We start from the raw sequence: 21,231 nt of genomic DNA, 5'->3' as shown, positions 1-21,231 counted from the left end.
TAACTTGACAATGTACAGATGGCCAAAATAATCTCAAGTGAGAATGACATCATGGAACACATATGTGTGTTGTTAATGTGCAACACAGGGCCTTTGTGTCTACATGTAAGGGTACTGTTACACCCTTTTTCCCTAGGGAACTGTTACACAAGCTAATACTTCAGCTAACTTGAGGCTTTGATCCATTCTAATATTGACATCAGATGGCTGTAGGTCAAATTTACTCAGATGTTACAACACAGAAAAGTCAGACAAGTTTAACTATCTTGCATCACTCAGAGAAGCAGTGGGTACTACTCACAATACTTTTAATTATAATATGTTTTAAAATATTTTTTATTGTTCAATACCAGATATTTTGTTATTAACACTTAAAAACGTTTATACAAATATTTATACAAAACATAGTCAACTCATTCAACATGATTAGTTACATCATTTGTGTGTGTGTGTGTGTCGGGTGAACATATGTTAGTAATTTTGTGTGCTGGGCTCTGAGAGGTGTGTTGCATGCATGTCTCTGGTCATGTTGTTTTTCTCTCTAAGTTTGGCCTGTAGTAGTGTGTGCTCCACCACTCCCATCCGAACATCCATCTGCTCAATCTCCTGCTTCAGCTTAGTCAAACTCTGACGGATCTTCACCACTGGAGCTGCAACACAAGGCCCATGCATGATACACCGCTTTCGTTAACAAACAACAATAATAACCGCACTCTTCAGCATACACTGTCAAAACACACTACACTAGAAAACAGACAATTAAATAAATAAAATCACACAGTAAATCATATACATGATGATATGACTACCTCCATCAGACATGCTGCTGCCCTTCTCTTCCATGTCCTGTTTGACTTTCTCCAGCTCCTCACTTATCTGAAGCACAAACATACACAAATGCTGTTTCAATATTGTGCACACAAGTGTTTGTGTAAAGGTTGTGTACTGCACTGTGATATGAAGCACATTCCAAAACTAACACTGACGCCACGATGGAGCCCTTTAATTTGTACTGTGTTGAAACCAAATGACAATTATGTGTTATGTAATATCACATGACTCTTGCGGTAATGTTGTTTTCAGACTAACCTCAGCCAGAATTCTGGTTCTCTCTGTGACGCCTCCACTTGCCTGTTTATAAAGCTCCTTTACCTGAAGCACAACAACACAAATAACTATACAAAAATCCATTTTTGTGTGTTTATGTGATTTGTTAAAAATGACAGTGACAGCGTATTGATTGGATGCATGGAATAATGAGTTGTTTTGATTGGCTGAGATGTTCACCTTGTTGAGTTGTGCTTGTGCCTGGCGGTATTCTGAAATCAGATGCTCGAGCTGAGTGTTCAGGTATTTCTCACGGCTGCCCACTTTCTCTAGTGTTTTAGTGATGTCTTCCTTCAGCTTAAACAGACAACCCTGCACAAACACTTACGTGTTATATTCTTTGTTATGTTTTTACATGCAAACAACATCTGAGATGGAGGGATGTGGGGATGACCTTGGCCTCCTGCAAGGATGTGTTGATGCCATCTTGATGTTGATGCATCTGGTCAAGGTGAATCCTCCAGTCCTGAAATGAAATGTGACACTCAGTATCTCAGCCATTCAGAGGTTTATTAAGTATACACTTTTTTTTAGAAAAATGTCATTAAGAGATCTTTAGTGTCTGTAAATACACTACAGACAACATTGGGGTAAGCTAATACAATACAATAACATTAGCACTTAAAGTAAGATCATAGTGGATCGTCTTTTAAATTTTGCCATTGATTGCTATTTTTACTATTGATAATTTATGTGTAATTCATGCGATTTATGTTTACGAATTACAGAAGTTAATGGCCAAACCTTGTTGTCCGTCCGAATGGTAACTTTAAGCTGTGGAAGAACTCTCTCCACCTCCAGATTCCACTCTGTAGCATCAACGTCTGACTCCAGAACCTCTGCAGGCCTCGAACCACTGAGTTCCTGAACATACACACACATATACTGGATTTCTTTGACAGCATATTTAGGGAAATGTATTATTTGTCTTATAAAATTAGAAAACATGGTCCCTAAATAAATTTGTTTTTTAATAAACATTCCTCCAGTTGTGGACTACTTTGTATCGGTTTTATAGTAAACACCTCACAGGAACAACTCACCACCTGTAGAAAGAACAGAGAGAGCAAAATATTTTATTTTATTTGTAATATTTGTATGCATTATGTTGTAATATGTAGTTACTGATATGACAAACTCACACTCTGATTGGTTCTGGTCTTCAGTGCATCTAAATCAAGTCCCTCCTCATCCTCATAATCTTCATTCTCCTGCTAAAAAAAGTTTGAGTGTGTGTTTGACTCACAGTCATTGACTTTTGCATCTGTGCTTGACTATCATTTTTTCAACAGTACTCAGTGTGAATATGTGTGTGACTCACTGTCATCTCTTCCTCCACTTTACTGAGTGTAAGTTCAGCATCATCTTCTTGTACACATTCATCTTCCACTTCTACAGAAGGGTACTGGGGCCTGACAGAGAGATGTGTTAGTGTGTATATACGCTGAGAAACAAAAGTTTGTGAACCATGTGGAATTTTCTGTTTACCTGTTCCAGGAGAATCCTTTGCTCTTCAGTGCCTTTTCTACCAATTGATCTAAAACGTAACACACATGCTCTCCACATCCAGACTTTAGTTTAGCTGGGGGGAAATCAACCTGGCCACCCTACACACAAACAGACACAGTGATAAACAGGAAACCCAAATACACACACTTGTAAAGATGCCATCACCTTGACGATGTCTCACCAGTGCACGAAGCTCAGAGAGGATGTTGGAGACGGTGGCATTGGGGTCGTCGTACTCCTGTGGTGTGTCAAAGGGCCGCCCGCAAAGAGAAATCAACCAGGCGGCAATGACATTGAACAAATAAAACTGCTCTCCAGGATTTGACAGCACGTGAGGGCTAGAGACAAAATAATGCCTACAAAAGACAAAAAAAGGAATAAAAAAAAACACTTCTGCAGATCTTTGATTGGAAGTAAATTGTATTTTCTTTTAATTTATTTACAAGTAACTAGGAATATTTAATTAGCTCTACAAAGTATTCAGATTCTTCTCAATACAATAGTAATTTCAATCCTTTATGGGTTTTATTATGTATAGTTAGTTATTATATGGTCATGCATACATCTCTCGTGTATGCCAACGCTAAATATTCTTCTTAATAAGTCGCATAGAAAAACTTACTTCATAAACTCATTTTATATCACAGATATTTAATATCACTTAAATCATAAAGCAGGATCTGCACTGCATGTGTTGTGTTTACCTCGACAGAGGTTTGATGTTGTGTTTGTCCAGAACATGCTGCTCATAATCCAAGACCTTCAGTTTATCCAGAAGATCTTCCATCACTACGAACATCTGATAGACCGCACCGGGACCGCGCTCATCCTCCTCTGCCATCCCTACACACGTTTCTTTTTCTCTCGATGTGTGTGTTTATGTATTATTCGTTTTCTGTAAGCAGTATCTGTATTTTATTACTCGTTTTTTGCAGGCAGGATGTGATTCTGGCCGCAGTGGCTTCGGGATGTTGTGGTTACCGTCGCCATGAATGACGTCACACTCCTTCGGCGCCATGATAGGAAACAAAATATTAGTTATTTTATTTTCATTCATGATAATGATGAGAATGATAAAAAATAGTATGAATTATTATATTGATTATATGTTTGTGGTATAAAATAAAAGGGAGCAGTAATAGATTTTTTGCTGAATAGTCTGCGAGTTTTACGAGAATCTGAGAATGTGATTCCACCTGGTGGTCTGGAGAAACAACTGCTTTACGTTAACATGTAGGAATATTAGTTAAAAAGCACCATTTGTTGTAGTTTAAGATCTGTTAGTCTCTAAATAAAATGTGTGCCAGAGTTTATCTATGAACTGTGTGTACATGTTTAGTTAGATGCAGCCATATCAGCAGCCATATCACCCTGTAGCCCAAGACTGGTTGCCCAAGATTCAAGATTCAATGAAGCTTTATTGGCATGATAAAACAAATGTTACATTGCCAAAGCACAGGAAGATTAAATATAAACATTCTGCACAAATACAGATTAAGATAAAAATAAAAGTATATAAGTATCTTATATATAAATATCAATATAAAAAGAAAAAGAGCAAAGTATTGATAAAAGTTCTCAGTGAGTTTGACAGGATCCTGTCATATAGTGTCAGTTTGTATGTGTTGTGTCAGTGTTTTGTTCTGTTGTGCTGGTTGTTCTTTTGTGGTGGCAGGACTTGACATATCTTGCAGATAGGTTTGAGCTTATTGAGGTTTGAGCTAAGCAGGGCTGAACATGGCCTGTACTTGGATGTGAGACCTCCTGGGAAAGCTATTGCTGCTGAAAGAGGTGTTAGTGAGACCAGCGGGGGGTGCTCACCCTGTGGTCTATATGGGTCATAATCACTGATCTATAAAGACGTGGTGCCATCCCAAAAAGGTAAAAAATCGCTCTCACCTACCTTCTCTGGATCTGTTCCACATTTGTGGAATTATCTGCCTGCTGCTACAAGATCAGCAGATTCTGTTGCAATCTTTAAGAATCGGCTGAAAACACATCTCTTCCGTCAGCACCTGACCGATCAGTTCTGACTTCTATCTCTTTTCTACATAAAAAAAAAACGTAGCTCTGTTTACTGTGGTAGACTACATGAGACCAGTTTTATTGCACGTATGCTTTTTGTTGTCCTTATGTTGTTCCAATTGCTTCCCTTGTTTACCTCATTTGTAAGTCGCTTTGGATAAAGCGTCTGCTAAATGACTAAATGTAAATCTATATAAATAACTGGATTGCTCATGACGTCATTACACTGAAGCTACCGCGCCGCCATGTTGGTATGCCCAAACGTTCTAAATTAATAGGGATTAGGGAGTTATCACATATTAATGATAAAACACTAATTTACCCATCCCCGTTTTTATATGGAGGTCTCACAGTACAACGCACATGTCTTACAAGTCGGGAATTTTCCCGTATTATTACATATAGAGTGAGTTACGTTTCTAAACATTAGAATATTGTATATTTCTGGATCTTTTATGTTATTGTATATATTTTTAAAGAGTCAAATGAAAAGTGCAGAATACAACCATTAAGCAAAATGCACATACACAATTAACTCTAAAAATATTTGCTTTCAAGAAATGGAGAGCTTTTTATATTTTCGATCTCTAAGGATTTTTACAAATACGTCCCATTGTGGAATTCTCCATATATGACATCACAATGAGTGCAATCTGATCTCAGGATATAAGGCGCGGGTAGCAGGAGGGCTGCAGTTCAACCCAGGGTCCCACTAAGAAGTAGGCTCTGCACTGTTAGGTGGGTAGGATGGAAAAACAGTGCATGACCTAGATATTTTAAAAAGTAATCTAATGGCGAACACCAACATGTGCCTAAATTCCAATGTTCCAAAACTAAAAGTTTGTTTTTTCAAAATTGTGATGTCATGAATGTCATCATGTTTGTTGAGTTCATAGACAAACAGATGCATTGATGTCAATGCACCGCCATATTGGGCAGGGCAAAACTGCAAACACAAGCAAGTAACTGCTGCAACAGCAATTTTCATATTTTTTTATAAAAATCACAATAAAATTGTTCACTATATTGTTCTGGCTCAAGTTCTTCGAATTTCAACAGTTTTTGTCAGTAATTGTGAAGATATCCCTAAGACAAAAACAACACTTCCTGCTTCAGTTTTTTAACACTATACACATGGTAATACATTTGGCAGACGCTTTTATCCAAAGCATTTACATTATACATTTGTTTCTGAGGACGTGGAATCCCTGGGATCGAACCCATGACTTTGGCATTGCTAGCACCATGCTCTAACCACTGAGCTACAGGAAAGCTTATATAATACAATCAACAACAAAAAAATGAAAAAGTGCTTCTGGTCCAGTGTTATTTACATCTTGCGAAATGGCTAACAATTTAACATTTAAAAAAAATTCTTAGCTTCGAAAACTGTGATAGGCTGACTGAGACCAGTTGTCCTGCACCTATGCATTGTTGTTCTTTTGTTGCACAAATTGCTTCTACTGTTTTTCCCCTACATTGTAGGTCGCTTCGGATAAAAGCGCCTGCTAAATGACTAAATGTAAATGTAACATAGATTAAATATACCTTAAGTTTTTAGCTGTCCTTGTGTGTGTGTGTGTGTGTGTGTGAAAAGTTGGGCAGGGCTGCTCAGCTGTTGACAATAATTCCAAGAGATCTTTTTTTGGACATCTCTTTCACTCCCTCATTTGATGTGTTCATATAGCTCAGGGTAATGTGTGTGTGTTAAGCTATACATGTGAGGGCCAAATTTCGTAAGACGAAATGTTCCTTACCATTTAAAAAGCTCATATAGTCCACATTATGTTTAGCTTTATATAATTTCAGGGATTCTGTGAAACCTAACAATTGTATAAGCGGTCCTCTTTATTGTAGCTTCCAAGCTATGATGACCAAACAAATTCTAACTTGAAAGTTACATAGATTTTACAAGTTGCCAATATGGTTTATAAATGATACAAACACATTTAGTGTTGCAAAATTTATTTCATTTACTGTGTGGAAACATTATATGAAAATGATTTCTTCCTTTTACTAATCACAAACTACTTTTTCTTTTTCACTTTCTCGTATTCTTCTTTTCACTCGTGAATTTCCCATATCAGTCCTCTTGGATGCGAGTTGCTCCTTCCTCTGATATTGGACCCTCCCTCTTGCTCTCAGTAACCACCTCTGTGTAGGTCACGTCTGGGCTTGACTTCCTGCCTTTGGGTGGAGTCACAGCAGGCTCCTCCTCTGCTCCCTCTTGGCCCTCAGCGACAGTGCGTTCCTTCTTCAGTTTGATGCGGAACGATTCTTTACTGGGTGCTTTCTTAGCGATGTTATCCTTAAGCCGCTCACTGCTCTGACGTATTTTCTCTCGTTGTTCATGCGGCACGACCTTCTCACCGAAGGTGTTGATTTTGGTTCCGAGCGTTTGGCCTGTTTTACTCAGGCTCTCCTTGGTTTTGCTAAGATTCTCTCTGGTCTTCTCACGTGTTTTGCTCATGCCCTCTTTGGAGAACGCCGATTTGATGTTCTCGAGACCCTTTAACCCTGACTGTTTTAGACGTGCCCCACGGGATGACTCCCCCTCATCTACCACCATGTACTCTTCATCAGATGATAAATCAGCGGGGATGTCATATTCGTCTGGCTCCACCTCTAGGTTAGCAAGCCCTTCCCCTTTGGGGGTCTTGGTGACAGCAACAGAGGGAACTTCAGTTTCACCCTGTAGTGGCAGACAAAAGAGAGAAATAAAAAACAACACTAGCAAAAGGAAAAGAAAACGTGTGCTTGAGAGCATTTTAGGTATGTTACATTGTTAATGTAACATTGTTAGTATCAAATATAAAAAAAATTATAGTTTTAAGTCTATCAACAGTATTCTAAGTACACTGGGCATGTAGTTGTGTTCACTTTTTTGATTTAGTCACATATTCAAAAAATGTTTCACTACTTTAAATAGTAGTTTACTGAGAGTATACTTCAAAGTGTACTTTTATAAAATGTGCTACAAGTATTGCACTAGTAAACTATCGTCAGTAAAAGTGCACATAGGAAAACATAGTTGTAAACTAGTGTACTCAAAGTTTACTATTGTTACACTGAGGCCCAGTTTCACAGACAAGGCTTAGTTTAAGCCAGGACTATGCCTTAGTGGAATTAGGGTTTTTAAATCGCTTTTATAAAAATGCCTCAGTAAAAAACATTACTGGTGTGCATCTTGAGACAAAGCAACGTCAGTGCACGTTATTTTCAGTTAAGACAACTCAAACTTTCTTTTTAGTCTGGGACTATAGTCTTAATCCTTGTCTGTGAAACCGGGCATGAAAGTACTCATAGCAATTTAGTCCCAAGTAGTATTCAAATAGTACGTATACCAAGTATACTACTGGTACTGATATTTATATTAGTATGCGTACTACATAATGAAAACTTATGTATACTTGAATTTTAAGTATACTTAACAAAAGTGAAGGCACAAGGACCTCAGCAGGTTTATATTCTTACATTAAAACTATTTTAAACTATTTTTGTCCATTATCAAAGCATTGCTCACATTTCAGGTGATCACATGTTGCTATCAGTCGAGTTCTGAATATTAGTCCAGTTAAAGATTACTCAAAGTCCATCCATCCCATGCCTAGCCCATCCATCTCTCTTCTCCATTCCCAAGTCTTTCCATTTACCCTCCCTTAAATGTCATATAAAAACAAAAACAAACTTTGTTTGATCGCTTCAAATGTCTGAAACACAACCTCTTCCCCCCTAGTGGGTGTTTCTTAGGCATAATATCAATACTCATCAAACTACCTCTTCCCTGACTGTAGAGACCATTACTGTCCCTGGAGGGCATTCTGAAGTTTGTCCGATTGAATGTATGTGTGTATAAAGTCTGTGTTCAGGGAGGGTGTTTAAAGTCACTGTTCAGCTGTGTGAGCGACTCTATATTAGGAAAGCTCAGAATACCAACACACACACTGTCACAGCCTAATTTAGTCTAATTTATTATGGTCCGTTTTTCTTTATTTCTTCATTTTTTTTAAGCTAAACTGTAATGTAAGGAATTTAGTTGTATTTGTGCATAAATAAACATTCAAATTGAATAACCACATTTGGTACTGTTTTAAATATCGAAGTAGACACCCCACCCTCAAAATCTATGTTAATCGCCACCCTGCACCACTTTATTTCTGTCTTTCTGGAAGTCAACACATTTAAAATATCTTTATATGACACCCCACAGAAATAGGTAGCCAATCGGCTCCAGAAAAAAATTGTCAAGTGCGCCCCCTATATGTAATACAACAGGTGTTAGTTTGATATTACAGAGACAATTTATTGCCAAAACCCTCAATCCCCCATCACACACATGCAGTGACTTGGTGTTTAGAGACGTGTGTGTGTCAATGTTTATACCTGGTAGATGACAACTCTGAACTTGTTGCGAGTAAGCAGCTCATCCTGCGTCGTTTCCACCTTCTTCACACGCACGTTCTGTTTCTCCACGCGTGAACGCACTTCTTTAACATGTGTGCTTACACGACGGGCTTTCTGGAGAAGTTTCTCAACAGTGGTCGCTGTGGCACCATGTTCGCGAGTCAATTTGAGCAACTCTGACTGGACGGCGCTGACCGAGCTTTCGAGCTGCTGCTGGCGTTCCTCCATGCGCTGCTGGCTCGCCTGGACGCCATCGATGATGGTAGACACACGTTCCAGCAGAGATAGAATGGAGAGGGCCGAGACAGGCTGCCCGGACTCATCCTCGACCCCAAGCATGAGATCACCTTTCTTTTCCATCTCTTTCACACAGGCGCGAAACTAGGGCTAGAGGGCCAGGGATGGGTACGGGGCCAGACAGAATCACACACAAGAACAGTGCAAAGACAAACTGACACTCCAGAAAGAGACCCCACTCCAATCTAACTAACTCCACCCCTGTGCACACACACTCACATATATACATGCATGATATAAATACAGCTGTAATGAGACACTGGGACATTTTCGGAAGCTGCATCACATAACAGCTTGAAAGCCCCTTCATTCATTCATTCTTAAGACATTTGTGTTAGGTCCAAAATATCTCAAATATGAGTGGCATTGCTCAATAATTGATCTAGATTTCAAATGTTTGCATGTGTGAGGGGGTTGGACGTTCATGTGGGGTGAGTTGGATTTACTTTTATAAATCTGCTCCCCTGTGCCACACTGTCAACTGAAGCCAACAGCTGCAACCCACACAAACTGTGTGCACACACAAACTGTGTGCACACACAAAGTAAACTGTCCTTGAAGGTGTGTTTTCTTTTTTAAGTGTTTTGCTTCTGACCTTACTTTCAGGCAACCTAATATTAAAAACTACCCAGCATGCACCGTGATTGAAAAAAAGAATATTCTCTAAAAAAACAGTAGATCAGTCAGAAAATAACTACACAGTAAAGTCCCCTATGCTATCCTGTAACTCGCTCTTTATCAGTTATAATGGAAACTAATTTGAGTTGAGACATTTGGGATGTCTTCAAAGTTAGAAGTAGGATAAAATAAAGTAAGATTAAATATTAAATGAACTGTTTTTACTCTAAATATGCAAAAAAAAAGAAAACTTAAGAATTTGGGGTTAGTCTTTCCCCTGTCCTTACACCCAGATGTTTCGGGTGAAGTAAAGATGTGTGTTTAAGATTTGATGCTGGGTGTGTGTGTGTGTGTGTTTAAGGATTACATTCAGAAGTTACACTCTCCTAATAACACTCTGTCTACACCGGAAGCGACCGGTGCGACAAGACATGACAACCAAACTTAACTTCCGGTACACATCCGCAAAGAATAGTCCCTGCAAATTATTTATGTTAACAAGCAATTACATATTAAATATAAATAGTTATATTATTAGCCACTAGCCAGATCGATCAACAAACACAGACCGGAAGTTAACTTTGGGCCAGGCGTTTGTAGACCGTTTTGCAAAACATAAACAGCTCTAGTCCAGAAGCAATTCCTGTTTCAGTTTTTTAACTTCACATAAATGTTAGAACAAAATTCAAACAAAAAAACATTTGGAACTGAATCAAATGGTCAAACAAACACTTACGGGTGGTGTCCCGGACAGGTCTTAAGACTAGTCCTAGACTAAAATAAATATTAAAGCTGTCTAAACTGAAAACAGCTTGCATTGTCATATATTAAAATAAATCAGTGGCATGGTTTTGTTTTAAAATGTAGACAAGTAAAACATTTTGTAAGGTATGTTTGGAAAAACTATGTAACTAAAGCTTAGTCCTGGCTAATCCCTGTGTGGGAAACCGCTCCTTAGACTTAAAGGGGGCATTCTTTTGCTGTTTTTGAGGCTTTGATTATGTTTTTTGGGTGTTTAACAATGGATGTTTCTGATTTAAAAAACGCTTTATATTTCACATATTTCAAGTCTATTGTTCACCGCTGTCTCTCTTCTAACAAAACGACTGGATTTCTTCCGGTATATATAAAGTACCTCCTTCCGAAACGCTCTGATTGGTAAAGCTGACCAGGTCTGTCGTGATTGGTTCCCCGCTTAGAGCGTGCGTGTGAAGACCCATACCATATAAGCGAGCTTCCGCTTCTCAGGCTGTTGTGATTGGTCGGTCCCCCTCTCAGTGCACGACACGTGTATTCATACTTTGGCTTTTAGCAATAAACAGTTACAATGGCGTCAACTTCACTTCATCAGTTAAAAACATGAGGATCGATCGAAGTGTAACCGAGGTCTGCTAGGGCATGTGCAAATGTCATTGAAAAATGGGATCGCGGGGAATGGGACCTTTAATTATTATGTAAAATAAGAAACTAAAACAGGAATGGCTTCATGGCCAGCGTGGTTCATGTCTTCTAAAATGGTCTATAAGCTACATTTTTCTCTTCTGTATGGATCCAGATAAAACTGATTAAAGCTATAACTGATAAAACGGATAATTTGTTAATGTTATAGTTCAACCAATAATTTAAATTCGGTCATCATTTACTCACCCTCTTCAAACCTTTATGACTTTCTTCTGCAGAACACAAAGTAAAATATTTCGAAGAACGTTGGTAACCGAACAATGGCGGTACACATTGACTTCTATTGTGTGCACACAAAACCAATGCAAGTCAACGGGTACCACCGTTGTTCGGTTACATTGTTCAAAATATATTTTGTGTTCTTCACACTTTTTATAATCTACCAAGACCAAAATATGGAGCCCTTAGGGCTTGTGTTATGTTTTGGGATGTTTACCTATCTGAAGTTCGAGGAATTCTCATCTAGAAAGACAAACACAACTCTTGGGCGGGTGTTTGACTAAGCATGAATCAGACAGTGGTCTGACTCTGAACCAACAGTGCCCCACAGTCTCCGAGGTCATGTGACAACATCTACACCAATGGAATCAGCTTCAGTCACTTCTGTAAAATCAAGCCTGCTCGCGGAGGGTCTGCTTTTTGGTTTGTTTCGTGACATCTATAATCAATAGGGAACGGTAAGTTATATCACCAGTGCTGTAAAGTCGTCAGTTCGGGAATGGCAGAGATCTAGTTCGGAGCACGATTCGCGCGTCCTGCCTGAAACAAAAGACACTCGGTTTCCGGTCTTACGATGACGTATTTTTTGCACACGGTCTGGTCAAGGAGCGCGTGGTGTTGTGTGCAGAACAGTCACCGAGAACGCGCTTACATTTGAGTGTGGTGTGAGCGGAGCTCCGGTAAGCAGCATTGGTTATTGTTGATGTTTGATCAGTCCATTACGTCCACGTGTATTTACAGCTATGACGATAAAAAGTCGGTGCACTGAACCGTATCAACTAGGCCGCGTTGTGTGTGCTCACTAGTGTTAATGCATATGTCAGATTTATGCGTATTGATTCAATAAACCCCACATTCTGAACGAAATCGCCGCTGCGATTAAGTAAATGCGCGTGTTTTGTGAAACAACCCGCGTGCGAACATAAAAGACGCTGTTGACGTAGTGTTTGTAAACACAGGTGTCAGTGATGTACGGTGCAGCTTGTCAGAAACACAAGTGATGGAAATTTATTTAGATTAACATTCTTATCATTTACATTGTAAAATGACCTCGGTGTAAAATGTGTGTTGTGACTGTTAGGCCACAGAAGAATAATCTCTGCCATCCAGATGGTATCAGGTAAACACTAACCAGGTAAACATGTTAAGAAGCACATGGAGTTGCTTACTATGAAAACGCTATAAACATAAAAGTGTCGCTTTTTCTCACAATTTCGATTTAGGTTTACAAAGTTGTGATATAATGTTAAAGGTGCAGTGAACTAGGACCACAATTTTAACACAAGCTTTTGTTATATAAGAGGGAATCGTATTCAATCGAACAACCTGTAAGTGCCAGACCTGAAAATGCCCTTGTTACTGAAATAACAACTGTTATTGACACAAGGCTCTGCGAACGGCAGGTCCTGGAATACACCTATCTATGACGTCATTCCACAGAAGAATATCAAGGCCTACTTCTCGAGCCCTGCCCACTGGTTCGCGCATGACAGTACTGAACACAAGCTGCACGGAACCAGATAGAGCGAGTGTAAGCATCATGCCGTTAAAGATCGCAAAATATTGTGCAGTGTCTGGTTGTGGAAGAACACAGTCGCTGCATAACCTTCCTTAGGATTCCGACAGTAGGAATGTGTGGTTGAAGTTCATTTTTAAAGACGTTCCAGCTCACGTGGGGAAAACATTGAGCGTTTGTTCACTTCATTTCAACGCGGATTCCTTGAACAAGTCTTTGCGGAGAGACTAAAATTAAAAAGCAGTGCTGTGCCATCAATATTGGATCCGATAGGAATGGCGCAGCAATCTTATGTGAGTAAAACATATTTGTACTATGCGTCACTATTGCTTTGTTAGAGATCGCTTGATATGTCCTGATAGTATTACCTGGGGACCTCTAGTCATTTGTAATAATTGTAATCGGCATCTCTGTGATTTGGCGGGCTCATATATCATTTTTCAAGGTTTTATCCACCGTTTGCGACTAATGGAGGCTGTTTTGAAGTGTTTTGATACTATTTCTGGTGCTGCTGGGTCATTTTGGCCGTGAGTCTACCGTTTGTTTATTTATCATGAAAACTATAACATTTGAGACCCGCTATCGCGGTGATCTTCTGTCCGGTTCGCGGGTCTTAAATGCTGACATGTATGGTCATATATCACTAAACACCACACAACTATAGGCTATACAAACTATACGCAAAGCCTTGCCATCACATCCGGGAAATAAGTCTGTAAATTTGAGTAAAATCAAGTTACGTAATGTTTTTAAGTAATGTTGTTTACGTAATGTGTCTAACCAAATTCCTCCAACTAAGTCAACTACGCAAGCTGTTATCCAATCGTAGCAGTGGGCGTTTACTTCCAAGTCTTCTATGCAGCCCGTCCTTAAAAACCAAGCGTTTCTCCAGCCGACCTCAAAACCAGGGTAGAAAATAGCCTATTACTTATTGATTTTGATGTTTTCGAATGTAAAAACCACGCGAACGTCATAAGTAGACATCAGATAATAGTATAAAACAATAAAAACGGACAGATAACTGCACCTTTAAATGCCAGGACATTTATGAAGCCTGAGTATGAGTACTGAAGTAATAAACACTAGACAAAAATATTATATTGTCGTAAGCAATTCTGCTTAAAAGATTGTTGCTGTTTTTTCTCTCACTTTATAATATATATTTATTAACAGACGTCATGTTTTGTTCTAACAATATTCCATACTTGTCTCATAGGATGCAGGTATGATTGGAGGGTGGCCACGCCTCCTGACAGTTACGTCACTGGCACTGCTGTTGGCGTGCTCCGTGGGGGCGGGACCGGACTGCAGGTCTGTCACCATTGAGACTGATAGTCGCATAGCAGAACAGGTGCAGCAGCGCCACCTCCATGCACTGTTTGAGAAGTATGGCCAAAACGGGAGTATTTCCTTAGGAGGCTTGTACAACATGCTTAAGGGGTTGGGGCTAGGCCACATCCGGAGGGTGATGGTACATCACCACGGAAACACACACAATCATACACACTCGCATTCTCACGCACATACACATGTGGACAAACTCACTACACACGCGCATGCTGTTGCCAGCAAGAAGGTAGAGGGAGACCATAATGTGGAGAAGAGTGAACCTGTCACAAAAGTGCAGCCTGATCCCGCCCTTGGGAAGAAGAGCGAATCGGATGCGCACCACAATCTCTACATGAAGGTGAATCAGGAACTGACCACACCTTTGACCACGCCGTCCGCTGCCACAAAATCACGACGAACGAATCGTAGCGCTGACTATGATTTAACCCAGGACCATGCTCCCTTTGATGCCGTCCCGCCAAACGCAACGCACACTAACCACACCCACCAGCCTGAGGATACACCCACCCATGTACACGAGGATGACCATGATGAGCATGAACACATCCATCACAGTCTGGAGGTACACAAATGCACAATCATTAAGATGCACCAAAATGATAATGAATCAACTGTATCAAATCTCGGAATTGTATGATTTAACCAATCAGAATTGAGTAATACAGAGCATTGAATACAAAATCGGCTTATCACGAACCCACTCAAGTAAATTTTGTTTTTTCCTTCTCAGTGTCAAAACGCCTCCACAATCCTGCAGTCGCATGGCATGATAAAGGAAGCGGGTGTATCTGTCAGTGACTTTGCTTACTTGTGTCCTGCCCTTCTCATGCAAATTGATTCAAAGTCCTGCCTCCTGCATGACAATGGCCAGTTAGGTGAGGTTTTGAATTATTTACAGTTAGGTTTGTAAACCCAAGTTTTTATAGCTGATGTAGGGCTGCATAACGATTAATCGCGACCAATCGTTTGCAGAATAAACGTTTTTATTTACATAATATATGTTGGTGTACTGCGTATGATAATTATGTATATATAAATACACGTACATGCATGTACTGTATATAATTAAGAAATATGTAACTTTTGAAAGGTTTTATATTTATATATATAATTTATATTATATATAAATATTAAATATATTTTTTCTTAAAATCATGCATCCATGTGTGTGTATTTATAAATACATAATTATCACACACAGTACACCAACATATATTATTTAAACAAAAACTTTTATTCTTCAAACGATTAGTCGCGATTAATCGTTATGCAGCCCTACGGATCAGCAGAATATGTATAACAGTTCACTTTTGTGTGTTTTCCTAGATCACACCCATCATCACCATCATCATCACCACCACAGTCTGCATAATCACACCAATGGCAGAAGCCAAAGGAGTGTCTCTATTAATGTTGGTAAGTGTTTGTGAGTCAGTGTTATTGAATAACATCATCTTGTAGTACTAGATGTGAAAAGGCTGTGCTACATAGTAGAGCTGCACGATTAATCGTTTAAAGATCGCAATCTCGATTCTAACACCCACACGATCTCATTGATGAAAATCAACGATTCTCGTGTGTCTATTAACTTACACCTCCGAATAAAATCATAATGCTTCAATCTGTGTTGGTGCTGCTGCAGAAGCAGAGAAAGCATTATCAACATTATGAAACGACGTCACAAACACGTCTTTTCAACCACACACTATCATTATAGGCCCACCCATATTGACAGGTGGCCCACCCAGTCAGAGCCAAGAAAATTATTTTTAATGTTATTAAATATTATTTTTTAACCTTAATTCTAAATTTGAATTGTATAAATTAAATGAAAACATTTTAATTGTTTGTTTATTAATAATAATATCCAAATATTATTAAGAATGTGCTGACGTGTTGTCAGTTACGTTACGGCAGTTACGCTGCACGCCAATATTGCTGTCTGTAGATTCTCTTTCAATGATCATGTAAACATGGCTAAACAAACAGCTATCCATGTGGCAATTTTTCAAAAAGCCACGTCTAGATAAAGAAGCTGAAGAAACACACTGAGGCACCTGGAAATGAAGGTGAAATACACACAGCAACATCCAGTGAGTCGAGTGCTAATGGCAGCATTTGTGCTTCAGCCTCCACTGATATTCTCACTCAGCCGGCTTCCGAATTAGTAAATCAAATTTGTCCACCTCCAGATCTGTCCGCGATAGAGCGAAGGAGATGTGTTGCACTGCGTGAGGCAAATTGTGGTCACACCAGATACTGACTGGTTTTCGGACCCCCGGACCCCCAATACAGTAAAACTGCACATTTTAGAGTGGCCTTTTTTGTGGCCAGCCTAAGGCACACCTGTGCAATAATCCTGCTGTCAGCATCTTGATATGCCACACCTGTGAGGTGGATGGATTATCTCGGCAAAGGAGAAGTGCTCACTTACACAGATTTAGACAGATTTGTGAATAATATTTGAGAGAAATAGGCCTTTTGTGTAAATAGAAAAAGTCTTAGATCTTTGAGTTCAGCTCATGAAAAATGGGGGCAAAAACCGAAGTGTTGCGTTTATAATTTTGGTCAGTGTATATAAATAAAGTCATGGTGTTATTTTGTTGCCAAACGACAGGCCAATTCAACATAATTTTGTATAGGTTTTTAGAATAGCAGTTTACTATTACAAAGACTGGTTTTAAAACAATAGTGAATTTTCATTATTATAATAGAAGTACCACATAGTAATTATTTAGATTTTCCTAATTTAAAACCATAAGTTACTACACCAACAACAAGGATGTCGATCCTTTTGTCTCTCACTGGTTCACTAATTCATTTTTTAGTCATTTGATTGTTTTTACACTTGTTCACGTTTGTGTGTTCCAGCTTGGATAGGAGGCTTTCTCTCCATCACTTTAATCAGCTTGCTGGCGCTAGTGGGCGTGGTTTTGATTCCGCTCATGAACAGAGTTTGCTTCAACTTCCTGCTAAGCTTCCTGGTGGCCCTTGCTGTGGGCACTCTCAGCGGAGATGCGTTCCTGCATCTCATACCACATGTAAGACACACATGTCCATTTTTTGTTTTAGACAGGAAGCAAATAGTCAAACATTTTGAGAATTTGGTTATCAGATTTTAGTTTTTTTTACCATTTCTGTATTTACTCAACAATACGTATCACGTATAGTGTTGCTTGCTTGTGCACATACACATTTTGTTGTCATTGGTGTGTATGTACTGTATGTATGTAAGATAATGTAACTGGAGGAGATTTCTTATTGGTTCGTCTGGTTGGCGGCTCTCAGTCACAGGGCCATAACAAGCACAGCCACTCTGAGCATCATAACCATGGAGAGGAGGTGGAAGAGGATTCTCTGAGACCAGTGTGGACGGGACTGACCGCGCTGAGCGGGGTCTACATTATGTTCCTCATCGAGCACTTCCTCACCCTTGGCAAAATGTATAAGGACAAAAAACAGAAGGTTAGGACGATGCACAAACATACACAATGCAAGCTGTTCATTGTTTTGCTGGGCTCAAATCTCCCCAATATGGAAAACACTTATTTTTTAGCACAAACCCACTTTACAAGCATAGCATTTCACAAAACAAGGTTTCAAATGATACAAAAAGTAATACAATTCAGAGTGAGGTGTTCCTTGTATTTATTTTAAAGTATCGTCTTTGTATGTTCATGTACAGAAGAGGGTTGATCTCGCCGCTGAAGTTTTGGAATCTGAGAAACAGCCATCACTGGAAGACAATGGCGTCAAAACACTCGATGGTAAATAAATGTCTTTCTCTCTTTGTGAATGAAAGTGAAGTGACCTATTAGTCAGATATGGTGACCCACACCCGAAATGTGATGCATTTAACCCATCCAGAGAGTAGTGAACACACGCACAGCAAGTGGTGAACACACGTACACCCGGAGCAGTGGGCAGCTATCACTGCAGCGCCCGGGGAGCAAGTAGGGGTAAGGTGCCTTGCTCAAGCCGGCCTCGAGAATCGAACCGGCAACCTTCTGGTCACGAGTCCGACTCTAACCATTAGGCCACCACTGCCCCTTAAATGTGCAGTGCAATAAAACTTTTCTTATGACTGATACTGTTTTTACATCAGCTGCTGAAACGAATGGCGGAAGTGCGTGTGCGCGAGGCGTGGCAGAAGAAGAGGAAGTAATGTTGGGGGCGGAGCTCTACACCGACATGGATTGTGAAAACAAATGCCACTCCCACTTTCATGATACTGTCGGCCAGTCAGACGAGCAGCATCATCATCACCACGACTACCACCATATATTGCATCACCATCATTCCCAGAACCACCATCCTCACACGCACACGCATAGACACACGCACTCCTACTCACTTCAGCACTTCCAGCAGGCTGGTGTGGCTACTCTTGCTTGGATGGTCATCATGGGGGACGGACTTCATAACTTCAGCGATGGACTTGCCATAGGTAAGTGCATTCAGTGGGATTCAAACCCATGGAATTGGTGTTGCTTACACCATGCTTTATTAGTTGAGCTACAATAAAGCTACTTTTTAAATGTATATTATTGACAGACATTTTTGACAGGAGGTGTGAATTTCAATTTCAGGAGCAGCTTTCACCGAAGGGTTGTCCAGTGGTCTTAGTACTTCAGTTGCTGTATTCTGTCATGAACTTCCTCATGAGCTGGGTAAAATGACATCACCTGTCACCATGGAGACAGTTCTGTGACATCATATAACAAACTGATAGTATTCCTTTGTGCAAGTCTCATAATTTTTCTGTACTTTTTCAAATTCTCACATTTCCTGCAGGTGATTTTGCGGTCTTGCTGAAAGCGGGTATGTCAGTACGACAGGCCATTCTCTACAATCTTCTGTCAGCCCTGATGGGATATCTGGGGATGATTACAGGCATTCTGATTGGTCATTACGCAGAAAATGTGTCCATGTGGATCTTCGCTCTGACGGCTGGGCTTTTTATGTATGTCGCCCTTGTAGACATGGTGAGTAGCTTGGACATACATAGAGTTGCTTTTTGGGCATCAAAACAACAAGTGATCAAAAAGTGGTTTATTGGAAATATTGTGTAATTACATTATACACATGACTGTGATGCACAGTAATTAAAAGAACACCGCCCCGACATCTGACAGCAGCACTAATTTAATTCCGTACCAGACCCTACCCGTTTCACCAAAAATGGCTACTGGATCCGGGTTCCGCCGCGCGTATTATTTCCCGAACCAAACCGCAAATGACACATGAATAATTATTCCACCCGTTACATCAAATATTAGCCGTTCACCCGACGGGTACTTGCGGATGCCCACACGCATGCAGGACTCGGCTGTGATGTAATATTGATCAGCAGGAAGATTAAGCAGAAATTTGTCAATATGAATAAAAAAATACACCATCTTTTTCCAGTGCTAAATGGAAAGTCTGGATATCTTGATGTGATTTCCAAACTTTTTTGGGTTATTTTGCTGTTCATCCTGCTAAAACTGTGATCACTAAAATCAGTCTTGCCTGTGATTGTTTTTTTGTAGGTACCTGAAATGTTACACAATGACGCGGGTGAAGCAGGCTTCAGCCATTATGGTTTCTTCCTCCTGCAAAATGCTGGAATTCTCCTGGGCTTTGGAATCATGCTGGTCATTGCAATATTTGAGCACAGGATACAACTGGACATTGGCTTCTGACCTTACAACGCCACTTCATCTAAATATCAGAATTATAATGCTGCTTATACACCTGAAACCCGAATCATGTCCACTTGTTGGCATACCTGAAATCTCATCTAGTCTTAAACAGGTGATGGCAGCTTGAAAAGCACCATCAGTTACCATCTCGCTTGTGGGCAATTAAAACAGTATTTATAAGTATTGACTGTTACAGTTTCAATTTAAAAGAAATGTGCCACATTGAGAATGTGGAGTGTTTTTGTTTCGTTTTTTGCTACACAGTGCTGTACAGTAGTTGTTGAAATGAGTGTTGCTTTGATCTTTTTGCACATGTTGCCCATCCAACATTCCAGTAAAAACATGCGAGTGTTTCAACAAATCCTGTGCCTCATCTTGTGTCACTTTAGTGGTGGGTGGGTGACTCTGTCTAAAGTCTAAACCTGATAGTGGGAATGTCAGCGTTTGTAAAAGTCGGTGTGTGTTACTGGAGTGGGAATCATGCTTCCTCATTAAACTGAGGGGACTGAAACTAAGTCTCTTAATTGGACAGTTCACCCCAAAATAAAAAATCATTTTTTCACCTTCGAGTTGTTCCAATTCTGTATACATTTCTTTGTTCTGATGAACACCGAAAAAATAGGGCCACCGTTGACTACCACAGTAGGAAAAATTATAATGGTAGTGAAAAGTACTCCAGAACTGTTTGCTTTTCTAAATTCTTCAAAATACCTTTTGTGTTCAACAGAACAAAGAATTTATACTGATTAGGAATAACTCGAGGGTTAATAATTTCTTCCTACTATGGAAGTCAATGGTGGCCAAGAACTGTTTGGTTACAAGCATTCTTCTAAATATCTTTCTCTGTCTTCCATCAGAACAAAGAAATTATATTGTTTGGGAATAACTCGAAGGTGAGTAAAAGACAGAATTTTCATTTTTGGGTGAACTGTTCCTTTAAGCACCTGCATGGTATAACTCGGCTCTATAAATGATACTAACAGTGCATGTTCTGACCTTCAGATTTTCTTTTTACGGCTTTTCTACTTTAAAGAAACAACA

The 21,231-nt window shown here is 39.7% G+C and overlaps 3 protein-coding genes across 6 annotated transcripts; 1 reads left to right on the top strand and 2 right to left on the bottom strand.

Annotated features, from left to right (window-relative positions):
* Nucleotides 1–327: 327 nt before the first annotated feature.
* On the bottom strand, nucleotides 328–4,694 carry ift57 (intraflagellar transport 57 homolog (Chlamydomonas)). 2 transcript variants are annotated; one of them, XM_057333480.1, is made up of 12 exons: nucleotides 4,520–4,694; nucleotides 3,321–3,622; nucleotides 2,798–2,972; nucleotides 2,596–2,714; nucleotides 2,429–2,519; nucleotides 2,248–2,318; nucleotides 1,852–1,972; nucleotides 1,502–1,573; nucleotides 1,288–1,419; nucleotides 1,090–1,152; nucleotides 810–876; nucleotides 328–650 (listed from the first exon to the last, which is right to left on the bottom strand). In XM_057333480.1, the coding sequence occupies exons 2-12, from the start codon at nucleotides 3,455–3,457 to the stop codon at nucleotides 472–474; spliced, it is 1,227 nt and encodes a 408-aa protein (XP_057189463.1). In that variant the 5' UTR covers nucleotides 3,458–3,622; nucleotides 4,520–4,694; the 3' UTR covers nucleotides 328–471. The 2 variants fall into 2 exon arrangements, with proteins under 2 accessions (XP_057189463.1, XP_057189462.1); XM_057333479.1 differs by having other exon boundaries at nucleotides 329–650; nucleotides 2,248–2,321; nucleotides 4,520–4,684.
* Nucleotides 4,695–6,574: 1,880 nt separating this feature from the next.
* cavin4a (caveolae associated protein 4a) lies at nucleotides 6,575–9,662 on the bottom strand. The gene is made up of 2 exons (XM_057333485.1): nucleotides 9,025–9,662; nucleotides 6,575–7,333 (listed from the first exon to the last, which is right to left on the bottom strand). Exons 1-2 carry the CDS (start codon nucleotides 9,403–9,405, stop codon nucleotides 6,725–6,727), a joined length of 990 nt encoding a protein of 329 aa, XP_057189468.1. The 5' UTR covers nucleotides 9,406–9,662; the 3' UTR covers nucleotides 6,575–6,724.
* Nucleotides 9,663–11,868: 2,206 nt separating this feature from the next.
* slc39a6 (solute carrier family 39 member 6) lies at nucleotides 11,869–21,231 on the top strand. 3 transcript variants are annotated; one of them, XM_057333462.1, is made up of 11 exons: nucleotides 11,869–12,098; nucleotides 14,373–15,068; nucleotides 15,237–15,381; nucleotides 15,833–15,922; nucleotides 17,378–17,547; nucleotides 17,795–17,971; nucleotides 18,192–18,273; nucleotides 18,612–18,953; nucleotides 19,096–19,176; nucleotides 19,301–19,491; nucleotides 20,038–21,221. In XM_057333462.1, exons 2-11 carry the CDS (start codon nucleotides 14,382–14,384, stop codon nucleotides 20,188–20,190), a joined length of 2,118 nt encoding a protein of 705 aa, XP_057189445.1. In that variant the 5' UTR covers nucleotides 11,869–12,098; nucleotides 14,373–14,381; the 3' UTR covers nucleotides 20,191–21,221. The 3 variants fall into 3 exon arrangements, with proteins under 3 accessions (XP_057189445.1, XP_057189444.1, XP_057189443.1); XM_057333461.1 differs by lacking the exon at nucleotides 11,869–12,098 and adding an exon at nucleotides 12,124–12,320; XM_057333460.1 differs by lacking the exon at nucleotides 11,869–12,098 and adding an exon at nucleotides 12,956–13,449 and having other exon boundaries at nucleotides 20,038–21,231.

The sequence above is a fragment of the Triplophysa rosa genome, linkage group LG5 (genome assembly GCF_024868665.1).
Source record: "Triplophysa rosa linkage group LG5, Trosa_1v2, whole genome shotgun sequence".
Lineage (NCBI taxonomy): Eukaryota > Metazoa > Chordata > Actinopteri > Cypriniformes > Nemacheilidae > Triplophysa > Triplophysa rosa.
This window is presented reverse-complemented; position numbering and strand designations above follow the sequence as displayed.

Bases quoted from the DNA above. Each gene is read 5' to 3' on its own strand.
- cavin4a (XM_057333485.1), bottom strand. From the start codon at position 9,405: ATGGAAAAGAAAGGTGATCTCATGCTTGGGGTCGAGGATGAGTCCGGG. The intron at 7,334-9,024 runs GTATAAACATTG...CTGCCACTACAG, and splicing joins TCAGAGTTGTCATCTACCAG to GGTGAAACTGAAGTTCCCTC.
- slc39a6 (XM_057333460.1), top strand. The intron at 17,972-18,191 runs GTTAGGACGATG...GTTCATGTACAG, and splicing joins ATAAGGACAAAAAACAGAAG to AAGAGGGTTGATCTCGCCGC. The intron at 18,274-18,611 runs GTAAATAAATGT...TTTTTACATCAG, and splicing joins TGGCGTCAAAACACTCGATG to CTGCTGAAACGAATGGCGGA.
- ift57 (XM_057333479.1), bottom strand. From the start codon at position 3,457: ATGGCAGAGGAGGATGAGCGCGGTCCCGGTGCGGTCTATCAGATGTTC. The intron at 2,520-2,595 runs GTAAACAGAAAA...TCTCTCTGTCAG, and splicing joins AAAGGATTCTCCTGGAACAG to GCCCCAGTACCCTTCTGTAG. The intron at 877-1,089 runs GTTAGTCTGAAA...TTTGTGCTTCAG, and splicing joins GAACCAGAATTCTGGCTGAG to ATAAGTGAGGAGCTGGAGAA.